This window comes from Pelecanus crispus, chromosome 20, assembly GCF_030463565.1.
Source record: "Pelecanus crispus isolate bPelCri1 chromosome 20, bPelCri1.pri, whole genome shotgun sequence".
Taxonomy (NCBI): Eukaryota; Metazoa; Chordata; class Aves; order Pelecaniformes; family Pelecanidae; genus Pelecanus; species Pelecanus crispus.
The window spans coordinates 4,681,730-4,698,697 of NC_134662.1; the positions used below are offsets into that span (position 1 = coordinate 4,681,730).

Consider the following 16,968-nt stretch of genomic DNA (forward strand, 5'->3'; position numbering starts at 1 on the left):
AAACACTGGATGGAGGCTGGCCGGGGAGGGGGTGCCGCCGGGTGGGAACCCCCCTCCTCCTCCTCCTCCTCCTCCTCCTCCTCTTCCTCCTCCTCCTCTCCCTCCGGCTCCCCGCTCCATGGCTGTCACCCACGTCTCCTGCTGCCCGGCAGTCGGTCCCCTCTGCCCTCCCCTGTGCTGTGAAGGGAGCAGGAGCTGCTCTTTTATTAAACATTTTATTTTCTAATAACGGCCCCGCCGGCTCCCGCCTGTCTCCTGCTGCGATGCCCATCCCCGGGGGCCCCCAGGCTTCTCCTTGGAAACGGGGCTCGGCTCTTGTGCCGCGGCTCCCCGCGGGCTCCGGTGTTGCTGGGCCGGGGGAAACTGAGGCAGGGAGCCGGCAGCGCTTTGCTGAAACGTTTCCTCCTGCCCGTGCGTGTTGCTGCCCCACCTGCGGCAAAGGGGTGGGTAGACAGACGGATGGGTGGGTGGACGGGCAGCCTCACGGCACCGGGCAAAGGGGAGGATCCCCACTGGGGATAACTTTGCCACTGGGGCTGCAGTGCTTCCGGCACAGGGAGAGGTGCGGTGCGAGGATGGCCCCGAGCTGCCTCTGTGACAAGGTACCAGGGTGGGACACACGACGACTCGCCGGGGGTGTCGTGGCTCTTTGCAGTGCTCCTGGGCACCAGGACAGGGCACTCACCTCGGGCAAGGGCTGGCTGGATCCGTCCCCGGATGGCTGGGCTCTGCGCGGTGCCGGTGGGCAAGCGGCAGCCGGGGTCTTGCCAGGGTCCCCGTGCTGCCTGGGGGGCCCCTGTCCCGATGCTTCGTCTTTGAGGGTGAGGGCTGCTCGCAGCAAACCCGGGTGGGCTCCTTGCACCTGGGACCACCCCGCCAACACCTTGCGATGCCTCGAGCTGGCGGTAACCCCTCTGCTGACCCCTCCATGCCAGCGGGTCCTGGGTGCTGCGCAGCCTTGCTGGCTATGCCCAGGTTTTTGGGGCTGCGCCCTGTGTTTGCTCTCCCAAAGGAGAATGTGCCCCATCCCGGAACCAGCGGTTTATTGCTCTCCTTGGGTCTCCCACCCATTTCCCAGCACAGCCAGAGGGATTGGACTTTGCCCTGCACCCAAGGGTGCCCTGCCCAGCCCGGGCCCTCCCTGCATGGCAGCAAGCAGTTTGCTGGTTACCTGTGGCCCAGTGTGACCGGCTGGTGTGGGGACATCTCCCCGCTCCCCTCCGTGTGCCGGGAGCTCTGTGCTCCGGCTGTGCAGGGAAGGATGCCGTGCCCCAGCCCAGGGCATCTCTCCGGGTGCGGATGCTCGGAGGCTGCGGGGATGACCAGTGCCGAATCCTGCTCCCTGTCTCTTGCAGAGCATTCCCCCGCGGTGCTACAGGCTGGAGCTGTGGGGTCTGGTCGCCGTGGGGGTCCTGGGGCTCTGCTTCCTGCTCTACCACGACAACTGGCTGCAGCCCAGCATGGCCCCCAAGCTCTACACCCCCCCCAGCCCCCGGGCAATCCCCACGCTCTCCATGCCCCAGGCTCTGCCCACCCCTACCCCGTGCGTGGCCAACGCCTCGGTGCACAAAATTTCCGGCTTTGACAAATTGCCCGGCCACATTCAGGACTTCATGCGGTACCAGCACTGCCGGTTCTTCCCAGTGCTGCTCGGCGTCCCCAGCAAGTGCGGGGGGCCCGAGGGGTCCTCCAACATCTTCCTCCTCTTGGCCATCAAGTCATCACCAGCGAACTACGACCGGCGGGAAGTGATCCGCAAGACTTGGGGGCAGGAGAGGACCTTCGAAGGAGCCTTCATCCGCCGGGTCTTCCTCGTGGGGGTGGACCCCAACGCCCAGAATGCCAAGAAGCTCAACTGGCTGCTGCAGCTGGAGCAGCAGGAGCATCGGGACGTGCTGCAGTGGGACTTCAGGGACACCTTCTTCAACCTGACGCTGAAGCAGGTGCTTTTCCACGCCTGGATGGAGGAGCACTGCCCCGGCGTCCACTTCATCTTCAACGGGGATGACGACGTCTTCGTCAACACGGACAACGTCGTCCGCTTTGCGATGGCCACCCAGGGCACCCAGGAGCAGCACCTCATGGTGGGGCATCTCTTCACTGGCAACAGGCCCATCCGAGCCCAGCACAGCAAGTATTTTATACCCACACAACTCATGGCCTCCGAGCGGTACCCGCCCTACTGCGGCGGCGGTGGGATTCTCATGTCTGGCTTCACCGCCCACGTCATCGCCCAGGAATCACGGGGCATCAGCATCTTCCCCATCGATGACGTCTACCTGGGTATGTGCTTGGAGAAGGCAGGGCTCCCGCCCGCTTCCCATGCCGGCATCCGGACCATGGGCATATGGGTACCGGCCAACAGCAATCCCTTCGATCCCTGCTACTACCGGGAGCTGCTGCTGGTGCACCGCTTCCTGCCCTACGAGATGGTGGTGATGTGGCATGCCGTCCACGAGCCCCAGCTGCTCTGCGGCAAGAAGGTGAGCACCTTTTAGGGTGGCCTCGGAGGACCAAGAGCCAGGGCGGGAAACGCCGGTGCGACCCAAGGGCTGCTCGGACTGCGGCTCTTCCCGGATCCCTGGTAGCTGCTGCTGCTCCTCAGCGCTGCCACGCTGCGAGGGAGGGTCCCTGGGGACCCTGGGGCTGACCCCCCTCCTCCACCGTGGTCCCGCTGGGAGGGCAGAGCGGGGTCTGCAACACCGGGCCCCGGCTCCCACCCTGGGGACTGCTGCCTGCCACCGCGTGCCCATCCTGCCCCTGGCCTGTTTCTTCCTGGTTTTACCCCAAATGTGCCCTTCTGTGGCCAGAGGAGCCCCGAGGCACTGGAGGGACAATAAATGAACCTGTGGTGTTAATGAGGACGTGGGGTCTGGAGCCTTCCTGGGGGACTGGGGTGCAGGGGGGATGGGGTTGGCTCAGGGTGGGAGTCAGGGGACCCCCTGGGGTGGGTGTTGACCCCCAGCAAGGGCCTGGTCCTGGGGATCCCTGTGCTGTCCCCAGCCCTGTGAGCAGGCTGGGGGGGACGGGCTGCGCTGCTGCCTGCAAGGTCGGTGATGACCCTCGGTGGAGGTGGCCCTGGCCCCGGGGGGATGCTCGGTCCCAGGAAGAGATGGTGCCGTGCCATGTGCCATGCCGTGTGCCGTGCCACAGGCACATGCCCAGCTCAGGGCCATGGGAGGGGGATGTGTGCAGTGGGACATGGCCGTGGCCGCTGCCTGCCTGAGCTTTGGGGTGCTGCGCCGCGGGCGCCATGCGGTGCTGGGTGCTGGCAGCCGGCACGGCAGAGCCAGCGCAGGGGCTGTATGGGCACACGAGCTCATCCGCACCCCTGTGGCCTCATGCGGGGGCACCTGCTGGGGCCACCCCCCCCCCCCCAGGAAAGCCTGTGGCGAGTGCCCAGCCCCGGACCCCCGTGCCGGGATGTCCCGTGGGGACCCTCACCCCTCCCCGCTCTCTTCCAGCCGACCTCCCCCAGCAGCTCCGCAGCGACCAGGCCCCTGCGTCCCCTCTCCCCGTGTGTCCCCTCTCGCCTCACCCCAGCCAGCAAATTTACCAAACTTTATTGGAAACCCATCAATTCCCACCACAGCGGGGGCAGCAACAGGCAGAAGGGGGGTAAACGATGAGCGGCATCGCGCGGGGGGCCTGCCTGCCGCAGGGAAGGGGGAAGTAGGACCACCCTGCATGGCGGGGATGATGGGGGCCACGTCCCCCCACGCCACTGCCCCTCCGCTGGCCCTGTGGCTGTAAAAGCATCTTGAAGCGTTGCCGTGGCCGTATGGCTGTCTGCCGCTGCCCGGTGCTGGGGAGGGAGGTGGGTGGCTGGGGTCCCAGCCAGGGTGGGCTACCCGTAGGCTTTGCTCCGGCCGTCCCGCAGCGCCTCGATTTTGGGGGCCAGCTCCCCGAAGGTGGGTCTGGTGCCGGGGGTGAAGGCCCAGCAGCTCAGCATCAATGCATAGACCTGGGGACAAGGGATGGGGCCGTCAGGGGAGCAGGGTGGCCCCCAGGAGACCCCCACCGGCCCCCGGGACCCCTGCCAGCCTGGGCAGGGCTCTCACCTCCGTGGGGCAGCCAGCCGGCACCGGGAGACGCCGGTTGTCCTTCAGGAGCTCCAGCAAGTGGCAGATGATCTGTGCCGTCCTCTCGGGTCCCATCATGCGGAGGAACTCCTGTGGGCACGGGGACGGCCGTCGGCGCGGGGCTCATCCCAAAGGTACCGGGTATACCCAAAGGTAATGGGTGTGGGGTGGGGGCAGCGGGACCCCAGCCCCGGGGAGGGGAAGGTCTCACCTCTGAGGGGCTCTTGCTCTTGTTGCTGTAGGTGAAGAGCTCGTAGAGGAGAACCCCGAAGCTCCAAATGTCTGATGCCCGGGAGAAGATGTTGTCTGCCAGGGACTCAGGCGCATACCTGCCGGCAGGATGGTGCTGAGCACTGGATCCGGCCGGGCCAGCAGCCCCGTATCCCTGCCCCGGTGCTACCCTCACCAGAAGACAGGGCTCTGGCCGGGTTCCCGCACCACGTAATAGTCCTTGTCCTGCGGCAGCAGCTTGGCCAGCCCGAAATCCCCGATCTTGACATGGGTCTCGCTCTCCACCAGGATGTTCCTGCTGGCCAGGTCCCGGTGCACGCAGCGCTGTGCCCCCAGGTACTCCATGCCCTGTGTGGGACACAACACTGTGCCCCCAGGTACTCCATGCCCTGCACGGGACGCAGCGCTGTGCCCCCAGGTACTCCATGCCCTGCCTGGGACACAACACTGTGCCCCCAGGTACTCCATGCCCTGAGCAGGACACAGCGCTGTGCCCCCAGGTACTCCATGCCCTGAGCAGGACACAGCGCTGTGCCCCCAGGTACTCCATGCCCTGTGCGGGACACAACACTGTGCCCCCAGGTACTCCATGCCCTGAGCAGGATGGAGCACTGTGCCCCCAGGTACTCCATGCCCTGTGCGGGACACAACACTGTGCCCCCAGGTACTCCATGCCCTGAGCAGGATGGAGCACTGTGCCCCCAGGTACTCCATGCCCTGTGTGGGACACAACACTGTGCCCCCAGGTACTCCATGCCCTGCACGGGACGCAGCGCTGTGCCCCCAGGTACTCCATGCCCTGCGTGGGACACAGCGCTGTGCCCCCAGGTACTCCATGCCCTGCGTGGGACACAACACTGTGCCCCCAGGTACTCCATGCCCTGCGTGGGACACAACACTGTGCCCCCAGGTACTCCATGCCCTGCGTGGGACACAGCGCTGTGCCCCCAGGTACTCCATGCCCTGCGTGGGACACAACACTGTGCCCCCAGGTACTCCATGCCCTGCGTGGGACACAACACTGTGCCCCCAGGTACTCCATGCCCTGCACGGGACACAGCGCTGTGCCCCCAGGTACTCCATGCCCTGCATGGGATGCAGCGCTGTGCCCCCAGGTACTCCATGCCCTGCACGGGACGCAGCGCTGTGCCCCCAGGTACTCCATGCCCTGAGCAGGATGGAGCACTGTGCCCCCAGGTACTCCATGCCCTGTGTGGGACACAACACTGTGCCCCCAGGTACTCCATGCCCTGCGTGGGACACAACACTGTGCCCCCAGGTACTCCATGCCCTGCGTGGGACACAACACTGTGCCCCGAGGTACTCCATGCCCTGCACGGGACACAGCGCTGTGCCCCCAGGTACTCCATGCCCTGCGTGGGACACAACACTGTGCCCCCAGGTACTCCATGCCCTGCGTGGGACACAGCGCTGTGCCCCCAGGTACTCCATGCCCTGCATGGGATGCAGCGCTGTGCCCCCAGGTACTCCATGCCCTGCACGGGACGCAGCGCTGTGCCCCCAGGTACTCCATGCCCTGAGCAGGATGGAGCACTGTGCCCCCAGGTACTCCATGCCCTGTGTGGGACACAACACTGTGCCCCCAGGTACTCCATGCCCTGCGTGGGACACAACACTGTGCCCCCAGGTACTCCATGCCCTGCGTGGGACACAACACTGTGCCCCGAGGTACTCCATGCCCTGCACGGGACACAGCGCTGTGCCCCCAGGTACTCCATGCCCTGCATGGGATGCAGCGCTGTGCCCCCAGGTACTCCATGCCCTGCACGGGATGCAGCGCTGTGCCCCCAGGTACTCCATGCCCTGCATGGGACGTGGCCGCTTGCTGGGGCTGGGACCCAGCGGCATCCCCGGGGGCTCATCCCCAACTGGACCGTGACCCCCAGGGCGAGCCGTGGCGTTGCTTCGTCCCCACCCTGGCAGAGCGGGACCCCCTTTGCCACCGACCCCCGCGGTCCCACCTTGCAGATCTGCCAGGCGTAGAGGAGCAGGCTCCTGTGGTTCAGGCGGGGCTGGTTCTTCTGCAGGTAGTCCCGCAGGCAGCCGTTGGGCAAGTACTCCATCACCAGCCGTAGCCCGCGCCGCCCTGCACGCACGTCCATCACCTACCGGCCCGGATGCGGGCAGAGCCGGGGCTGGGTGCAGGCAGCGTTGCTCCCTGCCCGCTCCCTGCCCCACACCGTGCTCACCCCGGCTGTAGCACACGCCCCGGTACTGGACGATGAAGTCGTGCTGCAGCGAGTGCAGGATCTGGATCTCCCTCTCGAAATCCTGCAGCTCCTTGGCCGTATCCTGCTGCAACTTCTTCACCGCCACCAGCTCGCCCGTGCTGTCACCCAGCGGGTCGTAGCGGCACAGCTCCACGCTCCCAAAGTTGCCCTGGGGATGGGGAGAGGCGGGTGGGGATGCGAGATGCTGGTGTGTCTCGGGGGGGGGTCTCAGAGACCCCCACCATGTCCCCAGCACCCGGTGTCCCCCCCCAGATCCCACGCACAGGCGAGGCCGCGGGCACAAACCAAACGTTTCTCAGCTTTGGAGGGCAAAGCGTCCTCCCAGCCAGCCAGGGATGTTTCATGCCCCAAACGCAGGTACGGAGGGGTGCAAGAAACTCGTGCGCTGAGTCTTGGGGGACGGGGCCCCCTCTGCACCCCCTCACCTTGCCCAGCAGCGAGATGTACTTGAGGTGCCGCTCCTCAAAGTGCGTGGGGTCCTGGCACGTGGCGAGGGGCTCGTACCCCCAGAAGCTGTCCCGGAGCATCACGTCGGTGGGGGACAGGTCTGAGAGCAGCTCGTAATCTGGGGGAGATGGGCGGTGAGGGCACCGTGAGGGTCCAGAGCCTGTCCCCCACCCCGTCGCGGGGCTCACCGGAGGTGATGAGGCTGTTGAGGTCCCGGATGAGGGCGCGGAAGCAGGGCCGGCGGCAGGGCTGGTAGTCCATGCACTGCGCGATGAGCGTGGCCAACTCCGTCCACTTTGGCGCAGGGAGCTGGAGGCTGTTCTGGTAGAAAATCAGCTTCTGCGGGGGCAGGTGAGGGTGCTTAGGCTGGCTGCTGGGTGCCTGGTCCCCCCCCCAAGCAGCCCCTGAACAGCCCCCACGCTCCGCACCAGGCTGCGCAAACCCCTCGCCCTGAGCATCTCCCAAAGGCTGCGGGACGGGGACTGGGGGTTTGGTTATCGCTGGACCCCGCAGCGCTTGTCCCGGCAGCCACCCCCACCGCACACTGAGGCTGGGAGGCTCCAGAGCCCTGCGAGACCCCAGCTCTGGGTGCCATGGGAGCCCCTCTCCCCCCAACGATGCCCCTTCTCCAGTGAGACCTGGGTCACCAGAGCCTCCGGCCAGCAGAGAAATCCCGGGGTGGGATGGATGACACGTGGTCTTCCCCGGGCAGTGGGTGAGTGAGCAGAGCCCAGGTGCAGCGGGATGGGGCAGGATGCAGCAGGATGAGGCAGGAGAGTTGGGGTAGGAGGGTTCGGATGCAGTGGGATGGGGCAGGAGGGTCGGGATGCAGCGGGATGGGGTAGGAGGGTCGGGATGCAGCAGGATGGGGCAGGAGGGATGGGGCAGGAGGGTCGGGATGCAGCGGGATGGGGTAGGAGGGTTGGGATGCAGCAGGATGGGGCAGAAGGGATGGGGCAGGAGGGTTGGGATGCAGTGGGATGGGGCAGGAGGGTTGGGATGCAGCAGGAGGGTTGGGATGCAGCAGGATGGGGCAGGAGGGTCGGGATGCAGCGGGATGGGGCAGGAGTGTCGGGATGCAGTGAGACGGGGCAGGAGGGTCTGGATGCAGCAGGATGGGGCAGGAGGGATGGGGCAGGAGGGTCAGGATGGGGTAGGAGAGTCAGGATGGGGTAGGAGAGATGGGGTAGGAGGGTCGGGATGCAGCGGGATGGGGCAGGAGTGTCGGGATGCAGTGGGACGGGGCAGGAGGGTTGGGATGCAGCAGGATGGGGCAGGAGTGTCGGGATGCAGTGGGACGGGGCAGGAGGGTCGGGATGCAGCAGGATGGGGCAGGAGGGATGGGATGCAGCGGGATGGGGCAGCCGCACCTTCTGGGGCTCCAGCAGGCTGATGGGCATGTTGCCACCACTGAAGATCTCCCAGAGGGTCGCCCCGAAGCTCCACTTGTCGGCTGGCAGCGCCAGGCTCCGGGGGTCACTGAGGCACTCGGGGGCCACCCAGGGGATGCGCTCCACCAGCACTGGGGAGAGGGGGACGGCCCAGCTCAGCACCCACCGGGGAGGGGCTGTCACCCCCCCGGCACCCGGGGTCAGCCCAGGCACTTACTCTCCTTGGCCAGGACGGTGATGCTGACTCCGGGGTCGTTGAGCTTGATGAAGGGGGGGCTGCCGCTGGCCACGTCCCCCTCCCGGGTCAGCAGCACCTTCTTAGCGGAGACGTTGCCGTGGGTGATTCTCTTGTCCTCCTGGGGAGGGGAGAGGGACCAGGACCCTCAGCGCAGCCCCGGCCCGCGGGGCTGAGCCGGTGCCAGCCGGGGTGAACCGACGCGGATGCGTGGGAGCCATGGGGCGTGGATGCATGGGGGCTATGGGGTGAGGATGCATGGGGGCTATGGGACATGGATACTTGGGAGCCATGGGGATGCATGGGGGCTATGGGACATGGATGCGTGGGAGCCATGGGGATGCACGGGGGCTATGGGACATGGATGCGTGGGAGCCATGGGGATGCACGGGGGCTATGGGACATGGATGCGTGGGAGCCATGGGGATGCACGGGGGCTATGGGACATGGATACTTGGGAGCCATGGGGATGCACGGGGGCTATGGGACACGGATGTGTGGGAGCCATGGGGATGCACGGGGGCTATGGGACACGGATGTGTGGGAGCCATGGGGATGCACGGGGGCTATGGGACATGGATACTTGGGAGCCATGGGGATGCACGGGGGCTATGGGACACGGATGCGTGGGAGCCATGGGGATGCACGGGGGCTATGGGACATGGATGCGTGGGAGCCATGGGGATGCACGGGGGCTATGGGACACGGATGTGTGGGAGCCATGGGGATGCACGGGGGCTATGGGACATGGATGCGTGGGAGCCATGGGGATGCACAGGGACTGTGGGACATGGATGCGTGGGAGCCATGGGGATGCACGGGGGCTATGGGACACGGATGTGTGGGAGCCATGGGGATGCACGGGGGCTATGGGACATGGATGCGTGGGAGCCATGGGGATGCACAGGGACTGTGGGACATGGATGCGTGGGAGCCATGGGGATGCACGGGGGCTATGGGACACGGATGTGTGGGAGCCATGGGGATGCACGGGGGCTATGGGACATGGATGCGTGGGAGCCATGGGGATGCACAGGGACTGTGGGACATGGATGCGTGGGAGCCATGGGGTGGGGATGCACGGGTGCTGAAGGATGCGGATGCCCAGGAGCCACAGGACATGGATTCATTTGAGCTGCAGGATACGGATGCATGGAAGCCACGGGATGAGGACATGGGAGAGCTGCAGGATGCCGACACGCAGGAGCTGCAGGACACACGGACTGCGGGACACCGATCCTCGGTGCTGTGCCGGCAGCCGGCTCACCAGGTAGTTGAGGGCGTACGCCAGCTGCTTGGCCACCTGCAGCTTCCAGCTCGTCGTCACCTTGCCCTCGCCGTGGTTCTTCTTCAGGTAGAGGTCCAGGGGCCCGTACCTGACGTACTCCTGCACCATGATACCTGCGGGGGGACAGCACGGGCAGATTTGGTGTGGGCCCTCGCGGCAGCGCGGCTGCGGCACGGTGGTGCCCGGCGCTGGGGCACGGGTACTCACTGTCCTTCCCGAGGCTGACGCCGTGCAGCAGCACCAGGTGCTTGTGGGAGAGCTGGCTCATGATGCTGGCTGCCTCCAGGAAGGACTGGGAGCGGGGAGAGGCTGGCTCAGGGAGGGGCCATGGGGACCCCCGCCTCACCCCCGGTGCCGGGTTTGGGGGCTGCTGCCGCCTCACCTCGGAGCAGTTGCGGTGGCTGCTGTCCATGACCTTGAGCACCACCTCGGTCTGGTAGTACCCGTCCTCCTCCTGGTCCCGCTTGATGCCCTTGTAGATCTGGGTGAAGGAGCCCTGGCCCAGGCTCTCGCCCTGCCGCGAGAGGGGGACGCTGGCAGGGACCACCCCCCCCAGGTGCCCAGTCCCCCCGGCGCCCCGGCCCCCCCTGTACCCGCGTCAGGCTCTGGGGGTCGATCTTGTGGAACATCATCTGGTTGAGGCTGCGGCGGGGGGCGGCGGGGGAGCCGGGGGGCTGGGGGCAGCCGCTCCGCACGATCAGCAGGTTGGACTTCTCTGGGGAGGGGGGAGCGGCCGTGAGGGGCGGCTGGGGCAGGCTGTGCCCGCACTGTGACCTCACGCGGCCCGCTCCGTGACGTCACGCAGCCTGTCCTGCGATGTCACGCAGCCCGCTCTATGATGATATAGCCTGCTCTATGATGTCACACAGCCTGTTCTATGATGTCACGCAGCCAGCTCTGCGACCTCACACAACCTGCTCTGTGACCTCACACAGCCTGCTCTGTGGTGTCACATAGCTCATATTATGACATCGCACAGCCTGCTCTGTGACCTCACACAACCTGTTCTGTGACCTCACACAGCCTGCTCTGTGATGTCACATAGCTCATATTATGACATCGCACAGCCTGCTCTGTGACCTCACACAGCCTGCTCTGTGATGTCACATAGCTCATATTATGACATCGCACAGCCGGCTCTGTGACCTCACACAGCCTGCTTTGTGATGTCACGTAGCTCATAGTATGACATCACACAGCCCACTCTATGATGCCACGCGGCCTGTTCTGTGACGTCACACAGCCCCCTCCATGATGACACAGCCTGTTCTATGATGTCACACAGCTGGCTGTGTGACCCCACACAATCCGCTCTGTGACCTCACACTGCCTGCTCCGTGATGTCACACCGCCGTGGGTGCGTGCAGCCCCGCCCTGTCCCTTGCCCCAGCGCAGCGGTGTCACCTTTGGGCAGGGGCGGGCAGCAGGCAGCCAGGCGCATGCGGGCACCCTCTGCCTGCAGCCCGCAGCGCCCGTAGGTGCCCAGCAGCTCCCGCAGGCTGCAGAAGGGCCGGGCCACCCCCGAGAGCCAGAAGTTCCCGTCCTCGTCCCTGCGGATCAGGCAGCGCTTGTAGTCCTGGCCGGAGCGGGTCTGCAGGAGCGAGAGCCGGGCTCAGCGGCGCGGGGTCCCCCCAGGAGCCCCCCCGAGCCCCTCCTTCCCCGTGGGTGCCTGCAGCAGCCCCGGCGCCGTGCCCATGCCAAGGGCCCTCGCCGGTAGCATCGTCCCCGCGGGCACCAGGTCTCAGCCCTGCATTTCCCTCCACGCTCTCGATGACACCCACAGCACCCGGCATGGGAGCCTGCGCGATGCTGCGCAGCGCCGGCACCCCGGTCTCCAGCCGGTGCCGGTGCCGGTGCCGGTGCCGGTCTCACCTCGGCGCAGACGGTCAGCAGGTAGCTGTCGAAGTCCTGCGGGCTGCGGCGCAGCAGGTACAGCCCCGGGCGGCTTCCCGCCACCTTCAGCTTTTTCACTGCAAACTCGGAGCTGCGAACGGCAGGGCTGGGTCGGGCACAGCGTGGTCCCCCTCGGGGACACCCCGGGGGCCCCCATTGCTCACCCCTTCGCCACGCTCTCCCCAAACCCGGCAGGCGCCGGGGTGGCCTGAGCATCGCCTGCCCGGCGAGCAGGATGGGGACCGGTGCTCACCGCTCCTGTGGCTCCTACCCAAGCGATTTCTTCCCCCGTCACCCATGGGTTGGGGGTGGCAAGGGGGGGGGGTCCCAGCACCCACCTGATGGGCCCATGGCATTGGTTTTCCATGTCCTCCAGGAGCCGGGGCGGGGCCACCTCCTTGCAGAAGTAGTGGTGGGCGTCCACCGTCAGACGGTAGTAGCCGTCGATGAGAGCCACGAAGGAGCGGGCTTCCTGCAGCGTGGGGAACTCCACCTCCTGGGGCCAGGCGGGGGGTCAGCCCCACACCAACCCCGGCCCCCCCACCCCACCAAGGCTCTCCCCACATCTCCCCAGCTCACCAGCACCCGGTTGTCCGTCTTGGTGAGGGTGACGATGCGGTTCTCCACGGGACTGCCCTCCCGGCTCGCCTGCTTGATGCTGATGTCGGCGATGTCGGGGAAGTCACAGAAATGCTGGCGGCTCTGCGAGGGGACATGACCGGGGCTGGTGTCCGTGTCCCCAACAGCAGGAACCCCCGGCACAGCCACCCACCTGCACCTCGGAGCCACTGCAGCTCCAGGAGACGCCGCTCTCGCCGGCCACGTGGATGGCGATGTCCGTGGCAGAGCCGGGTGAGCGCACGTGGAAACTCTCCTCTGCCCAGCGCCGTTGCAGCCGCTCCAGATCCAGCAGGTACTTGAGCTTCAGGTAGCGTCCGTCTGTCTGGCAGCCCGCGATCTTCCGCAGGGATTTGCTGAAGCGGTGGCGGATGCGCTTGCGGGTGAGGAAGCTGTGCTGCTGGATCTGGCACCGCAGTGGCTCGGGGATGCAGGACTTGTAGCTGCCGGGGATGGGGAGGTGAGGTAGCAGTGGGTGCTGGGCTGTACCCATGGGTACCGGGCTGTTCCCATGGGTACCAGGCTGTTCCCATGGGTACCGCGCTGTTCCCATGGGTGCTGGGCTGTCCCCATGGGTGCTGGGCTGTCCCCCCAGGCCCCAGCTCACCTGACATGGCTGAAGACCTCGTCGGGGCTCTGCCGCTTCTCCTTAGCGATGCGCAGCATGTCCAGCACAGCTAGGCTCAGGCACTCCTCCTGCGTGGGCAGGCTCAGCGCCACTGTCACGCGTCCCCCGATGAAATCGCTGCGGGACTGGGGAGGGCGCAGAGGCTGGCTGGGTGGGGGTCCCTGCGCCGGCCCCCCCGGCTCAGCACATCTCCTGCCCGGGGATGCTGCAGCCAGGAGACCTGATGTACCCCAAGACCCCCGGTCCATGCACGAGGCTGCGGCAGGTATCGTGTGTGTCCCCTCCCCAGCTAACGCGAGCTTCCAGGGTGGCCCCTGCTGCCCCCATTCACGCTGGGCTGGCTGTAGGGTGGTGGGGTGGCTCCGGCCCCAGCCCCGTGCCCTGGTGCCCACGCGAGTCCCACCCTGCCCTGGGCTCTGCCCCCGGGGCGGCAGTGGAGCCAGCTCCATCCCTGGGGCGTGCATCACCCAGGGGACACAGTGACCCCCATCTCAGCACCCTGGGGTGCCCCGTGCCCACTGTGGGATGCCCACAAGCAGCTCCAGCTGAGCCAGGTAGCAGGACCCATGTCCCGCAGGCGTCGTGGCCAGGGACTGGTGGTTGCTGGAGGAGGAGGAGGAGAGGGGCATGGCCCAGAGTGGCGAAGGGCATCACTACGCTGAGCTTAACATGTCCAACGCACCCGAGAAGCCGTGTGGGACCTTGCCCTGCGGCCCCAGGTGTTGGGGACAGGGATGGCAGCCTGGCAAGGCTCACCTGGGCAAAAAGGTAATCGATGACGGGGTAGTCCAGGACGGGGCTGGCCCGGTCGTTCAGCAGCTGGAAGCGGTGGGATTGTCCCAGCCCACACCAGTTGGGGAAAAAGAACCTGATGGGGAGAGCGGAGGGGGCTCAGCGTCACGTCCCCCATAGCACGCAGCCCCTGTCAGCCATCGGAGACTCCCTGGGGAGCCGGGCTGGGATGGCCACGTCCCCGTGAGCCGTACCTGATCCTGTACACCACGACCTGGCTGTGGGAGTCATCGACGGTGAAGAGGTGGTTGGGGGGGAACCAGCAGCTGAGATCCTCGGTGGCCAGGGCGAAGAGCGGGTGGCAGACGGGCAGCACGCCTGGGGACAGAGCAGTGCCGTCACCTCTGCCGAGGACGGGCACGGCCGGTACCCCGAGCCCGCCGGCACCGGGGGACGATGCTCACCGCAGGCTTTGGCAGCGCGGACGCACAGCTCCTCGGCCGTGTACTCGCCGAAGGTGAAGGTGAGGACGCCGGCGGCAGTGCCGGGGGTGCTGTGGGGGGTGGGTGCCCAGTGGTACAGGTACACCTGGAGGGTGCCGGTCTCGGTGGAGGAGAGGCTGCAGGAGCGCTCCCCGATCAGCGGGGTGTCCTCGCCCAGCGGGGCCATGGCAGGCACTGCAAGGACAGCGGGGGGCTCAGCTGGCAGCATGGTCCCCGTTGGCGGCACCATCCCCAACCCACGCCGGCGTGACCCCTGTGCAAGGCAGGACCTTGCCCCGCACAGGCCCTTCCCCGTGCGTTCCTCTCTGCATCATCCCCCGGGAAAAACCCCGCAGCCAAACCTGCAGCATCTCCAGGGCTGGGGTCAGCCCGTCCTGGGAAGGATGAAGGGAAAACTGAGGCACGCAGCCGTTTCTCTGGCCGTGTGGCTAAACCCACCCTCCCCAGCCCATCCCCGCGACGCTTCTCCTCGCCAGCCAGCCCAGGGCCATGCGCCCATGCCCTGCGTCACTCCCAAGCGTGGGCAGGGAGGGCTCGGCTCCATCCCCACGCCCAGCCGGGCTGGCCAGACGCAGCGAAGCCCCCCGTGCCGGTGTGGTACCTGCTGCCGTGCCGGCGGCCTTGCTGGTGCCCGTGCGCTCCGGCCCTTGGGACTGGGTCCTGGGCAGGGCTGTGCTGCCAGGTCAGGGTTCCTGCGCTGCGTAGGCGCTGCTCGGAGGCTGCGAGTGAAGAAGAGAGTCAAAAAATCCCCTCGGTGACTTCCTTCCTGCCCGCAGCCTCCTCGGAGGGCGGCTTCCTGACGAGGGAGGGGGTACGGGGCGGGGGGCAGAAAGGAGCCACCCCAGGGTGCAGGGAGCAGCCCAGGGGTGAAGGGGCAGGGAGCCCCGGGCACCCTGCTTGGTGCTGGGCACCGCACTGGGCTCCCCGATGGACCTGGCCACCTCGCTGGTCCTGCCGCCTCCCGGTGCCATGGGCACCGCCGGGATGGGCGACGCTCAGCCAGAGCATCGCAGCCCCCGTCCTGCCCCACCCCGCTGCACGGGGCGAGGCGCTGGGTGCTGCCCGCACACCCCTACCCCCCCTGCACCCCATTGCTGGGACCCTCCCCACCCCACTCACGGCCCCGCCGGGACGGGCTCAGCCCCTTCGCCCCCGTCCTGCCCCGGCCAGCCCAGCCCCAGGGTGCTGCCGGGGCTGCCGTGGGGCTGGGTGCATGCCTGGCCCTGGTGCCGTGCAGCGTCGCACGCACCCGCCGGCGGATGTGGCCGGGCCCAGCAGCCACCGCTCGTTGTTTTTCCTCTTTTTGCTGCTCTAACCAGCTTGGCGAGGAGGCAAAAGCGGGGGCGAGGCGGGGAAGGGGGTCCTGCCCAGCCCTGTCCCTGGGAATGGGTGTTGGGGACAAGGCCACCTGGGCTGGAGCAAGACCCCAGGGACCAGGGACCCTCCTCTGCCCCACGGTGATGCCTCGGAGGGGGCGGTTGCCCCCGCAGCGGCTCCGTCCCCACGTTGGGGCTCTTCTCCAGTCTCGAGCCCAGGCTCACACCCAGGGTTCAGGGCAGGGGGAGGAAATGTTCGTGGGACAAACCTGTCCAAGGGCCCAGTGAGACAAAGCAGTGTTTGTGCTGGGAAATGAGGAAGCCGGGCCGGCCCCACGCCCGGGTGCCACGTATCCCAGTGGTCGGAGCCACCCCGCCATCCCTGCGCTCCCCAGCGCCAGCGGCCGGCTCCCGCGCTCGCCGTGCTGCCCGCTGGGGTACGGAGCGCTGCGCCAGGGTTAGCCGGTGTCGGGGCGTGCGGGAGGGAAGGGGTTATGGATTTAGCCCCCGACGGCTCCATCCTTCCCACCCAGGGTCCCTCCCCGACGCCCTGAACCTGCCTCCCGCCGGCGCCCGCCCCGCAGGCTGGAGGAGCTCGAGGCACAGCCGGCCCCTCGCCGCAGTCCCACTCGCCCCGCCGACGCCTCAACGCCCGCTGAGGACGTCGCAGCCGCCGCCTCCGATCCGACGGGCTCCCCGCATCCCCAGGGACCCCCGGGCAGCCCCCCATCTGCTGCCCCGCGCTCCTCCTCCCCGCCTCAGCACCGGGTCCTTGCCGGTCTGCAGGCAGCTGCCTGCAATAGAGCTGCTTTTTTCTGGGTAAGGGTTTAGCTTTGGTTTGTTTTGTCCCCTTTGGCTGGAGATAAATTCAGCTCCAGCAGCGGCTCTGCTGCTCCCTGTTTGTGCTGGCTGGGGGGGATTGCTCCCTCCTGGCCACATCCTTCGGGTGCTGACGCTTCCCAGGAGCCACAGAGCCGGTGCCCGGTGTGCTCTGGAGCAGCCGGACGGGGTGTTGCCGCTCTCCTCTCCCTGCAGGCTCCAAACCAGGAGGTATTCGGGACAATTTCCTTGCTGAGCTCAGGCCGTCCCTCTTGCAGCTTGGGCTTTGCCCTTTGCAGCCGAATGCTCGGCACAGACCTTCCCCGGGACGGGGACAGGACGGGACACGAAGGGACAGGACAGGACAGGATGGGGAGGCAGCCACGTTCTCTGCTCCATGCTCAGTCCTTTCTGCTGCGTGCCAAACGTCAGTCAATAATTGCACGGAGTTTTCTCCCCCTCCAGTTTCGCCACGCTCGGATGCACCGGTGCTGCCGTGCCCTGCCCTAGCCGTGCGTGCCGCGTCCCCGTGT

General features: G+C 67.1%; 2 protein-coding genes across 2 annotated transcripts; one reads left to right on the plus strand and one right to left on the minus strand.

The window, feature by feature from the left end:
* The first annotated feature begins 575 nt into the window (after nt 1-575).
* Nucleotides 576-2,498, plus strand: B3GNT3 (UDP-GlcNAc:betaGal beta-1,3-N-acetylglucosaminyltransferase 3). Its single transcript, XM_075723851.1, has 2 exons — nt 576-602; nt 1,356-2,498. The coding sequence occupies exons 1-2, from the start codon at nt 576-578 to the stop codon at nt 2,496-2,498; spliced, it is 1,170 nt and encodes a 389-aa protein (XP_075579966.1).
* A 1,349-nt stretch (nt 2,499-3,847) lies between these two features.
* JAK3 (Janus kinase 3) lies at nt 3,848-14,466 on the minus strand. The gene is made up of 23 exons (XM_075723421.1): nt 14,262-14,466; nt 14,052-14,175; nt 13,822-13,933; nt 13,045-13,190; nt 12,598-12,880; nt 12,399-12,521; nt 12,158-12,315; nt 11,799-11,910; nt 11,331-11,517; nt 10,520-10,641; nt 10,309-10,440; nt 10,134-10,218; nt 9,906-10,039; nt 8,621-8,759; nt 8,383-8,534; nt 7,201-7,351; nt 6,991-7,130; nt 6,524-6,713; nt 6,296-6,420; nt 4,489-4,661; nt 4,294-4,411; nt 4,062-4,172; nt 3,848-3,964 (listed from the first exon to the last, which is right to left on the minus strand). The coding sequence occupies exons 1-23, from the start codon at nt 14,464-14,466 to the stop codon at nt 3,848-3,850; spliced, it is 3,339 nt and encodes a 1,112-aa protein (XP_075579536.1).
* Nucleotides 14,467-16,968: the final 2,502 nt, after the last annotated feature.

What these genes read in the sequence shown, in the direction of transcription:
- B3GNT3 (XM_075723851.1), top strand. Translation starts at nt 576, where the DNA reads ATGGCCCCGAGCTGCCTCTGTGACAAG. An exon ending in CGAGCTGCCTCTGTGACAAG is followed by an intron (nt 603 to 1,355) that starts GTACCAGGGTGG and finishes TGTCTCTTGCAG; the next exon opens with AGCATTCCCCCGCGGTGCTA.
- JAK3 (XM_075723421.1), bottom strand. Translation starts at nt 14,466, where the DNA reads ATGGCCCCGCTGGGCGAGGACACCCCGCTGATCGGGGAGCGCTCCTGC. An exon ending in ACGCCTGGCAGATCTGCAAG is followed by an intron (nt 4,662 to 6,295) that starts GTGGGACCGCGG and finishes TGTCCCACACAG; the next exon opens with GGCATGGAGTACCTGGGGGC. An exon ending in GGCCAGAGCCCTGTCTTCTG is followed by an intron (nt 4,412 to 4,488) that starts GTGAGGGTAGCA and finishes TCCTGCCGGCAG; the next exon opens with GTATGCGCCTGAGTCCCTGG.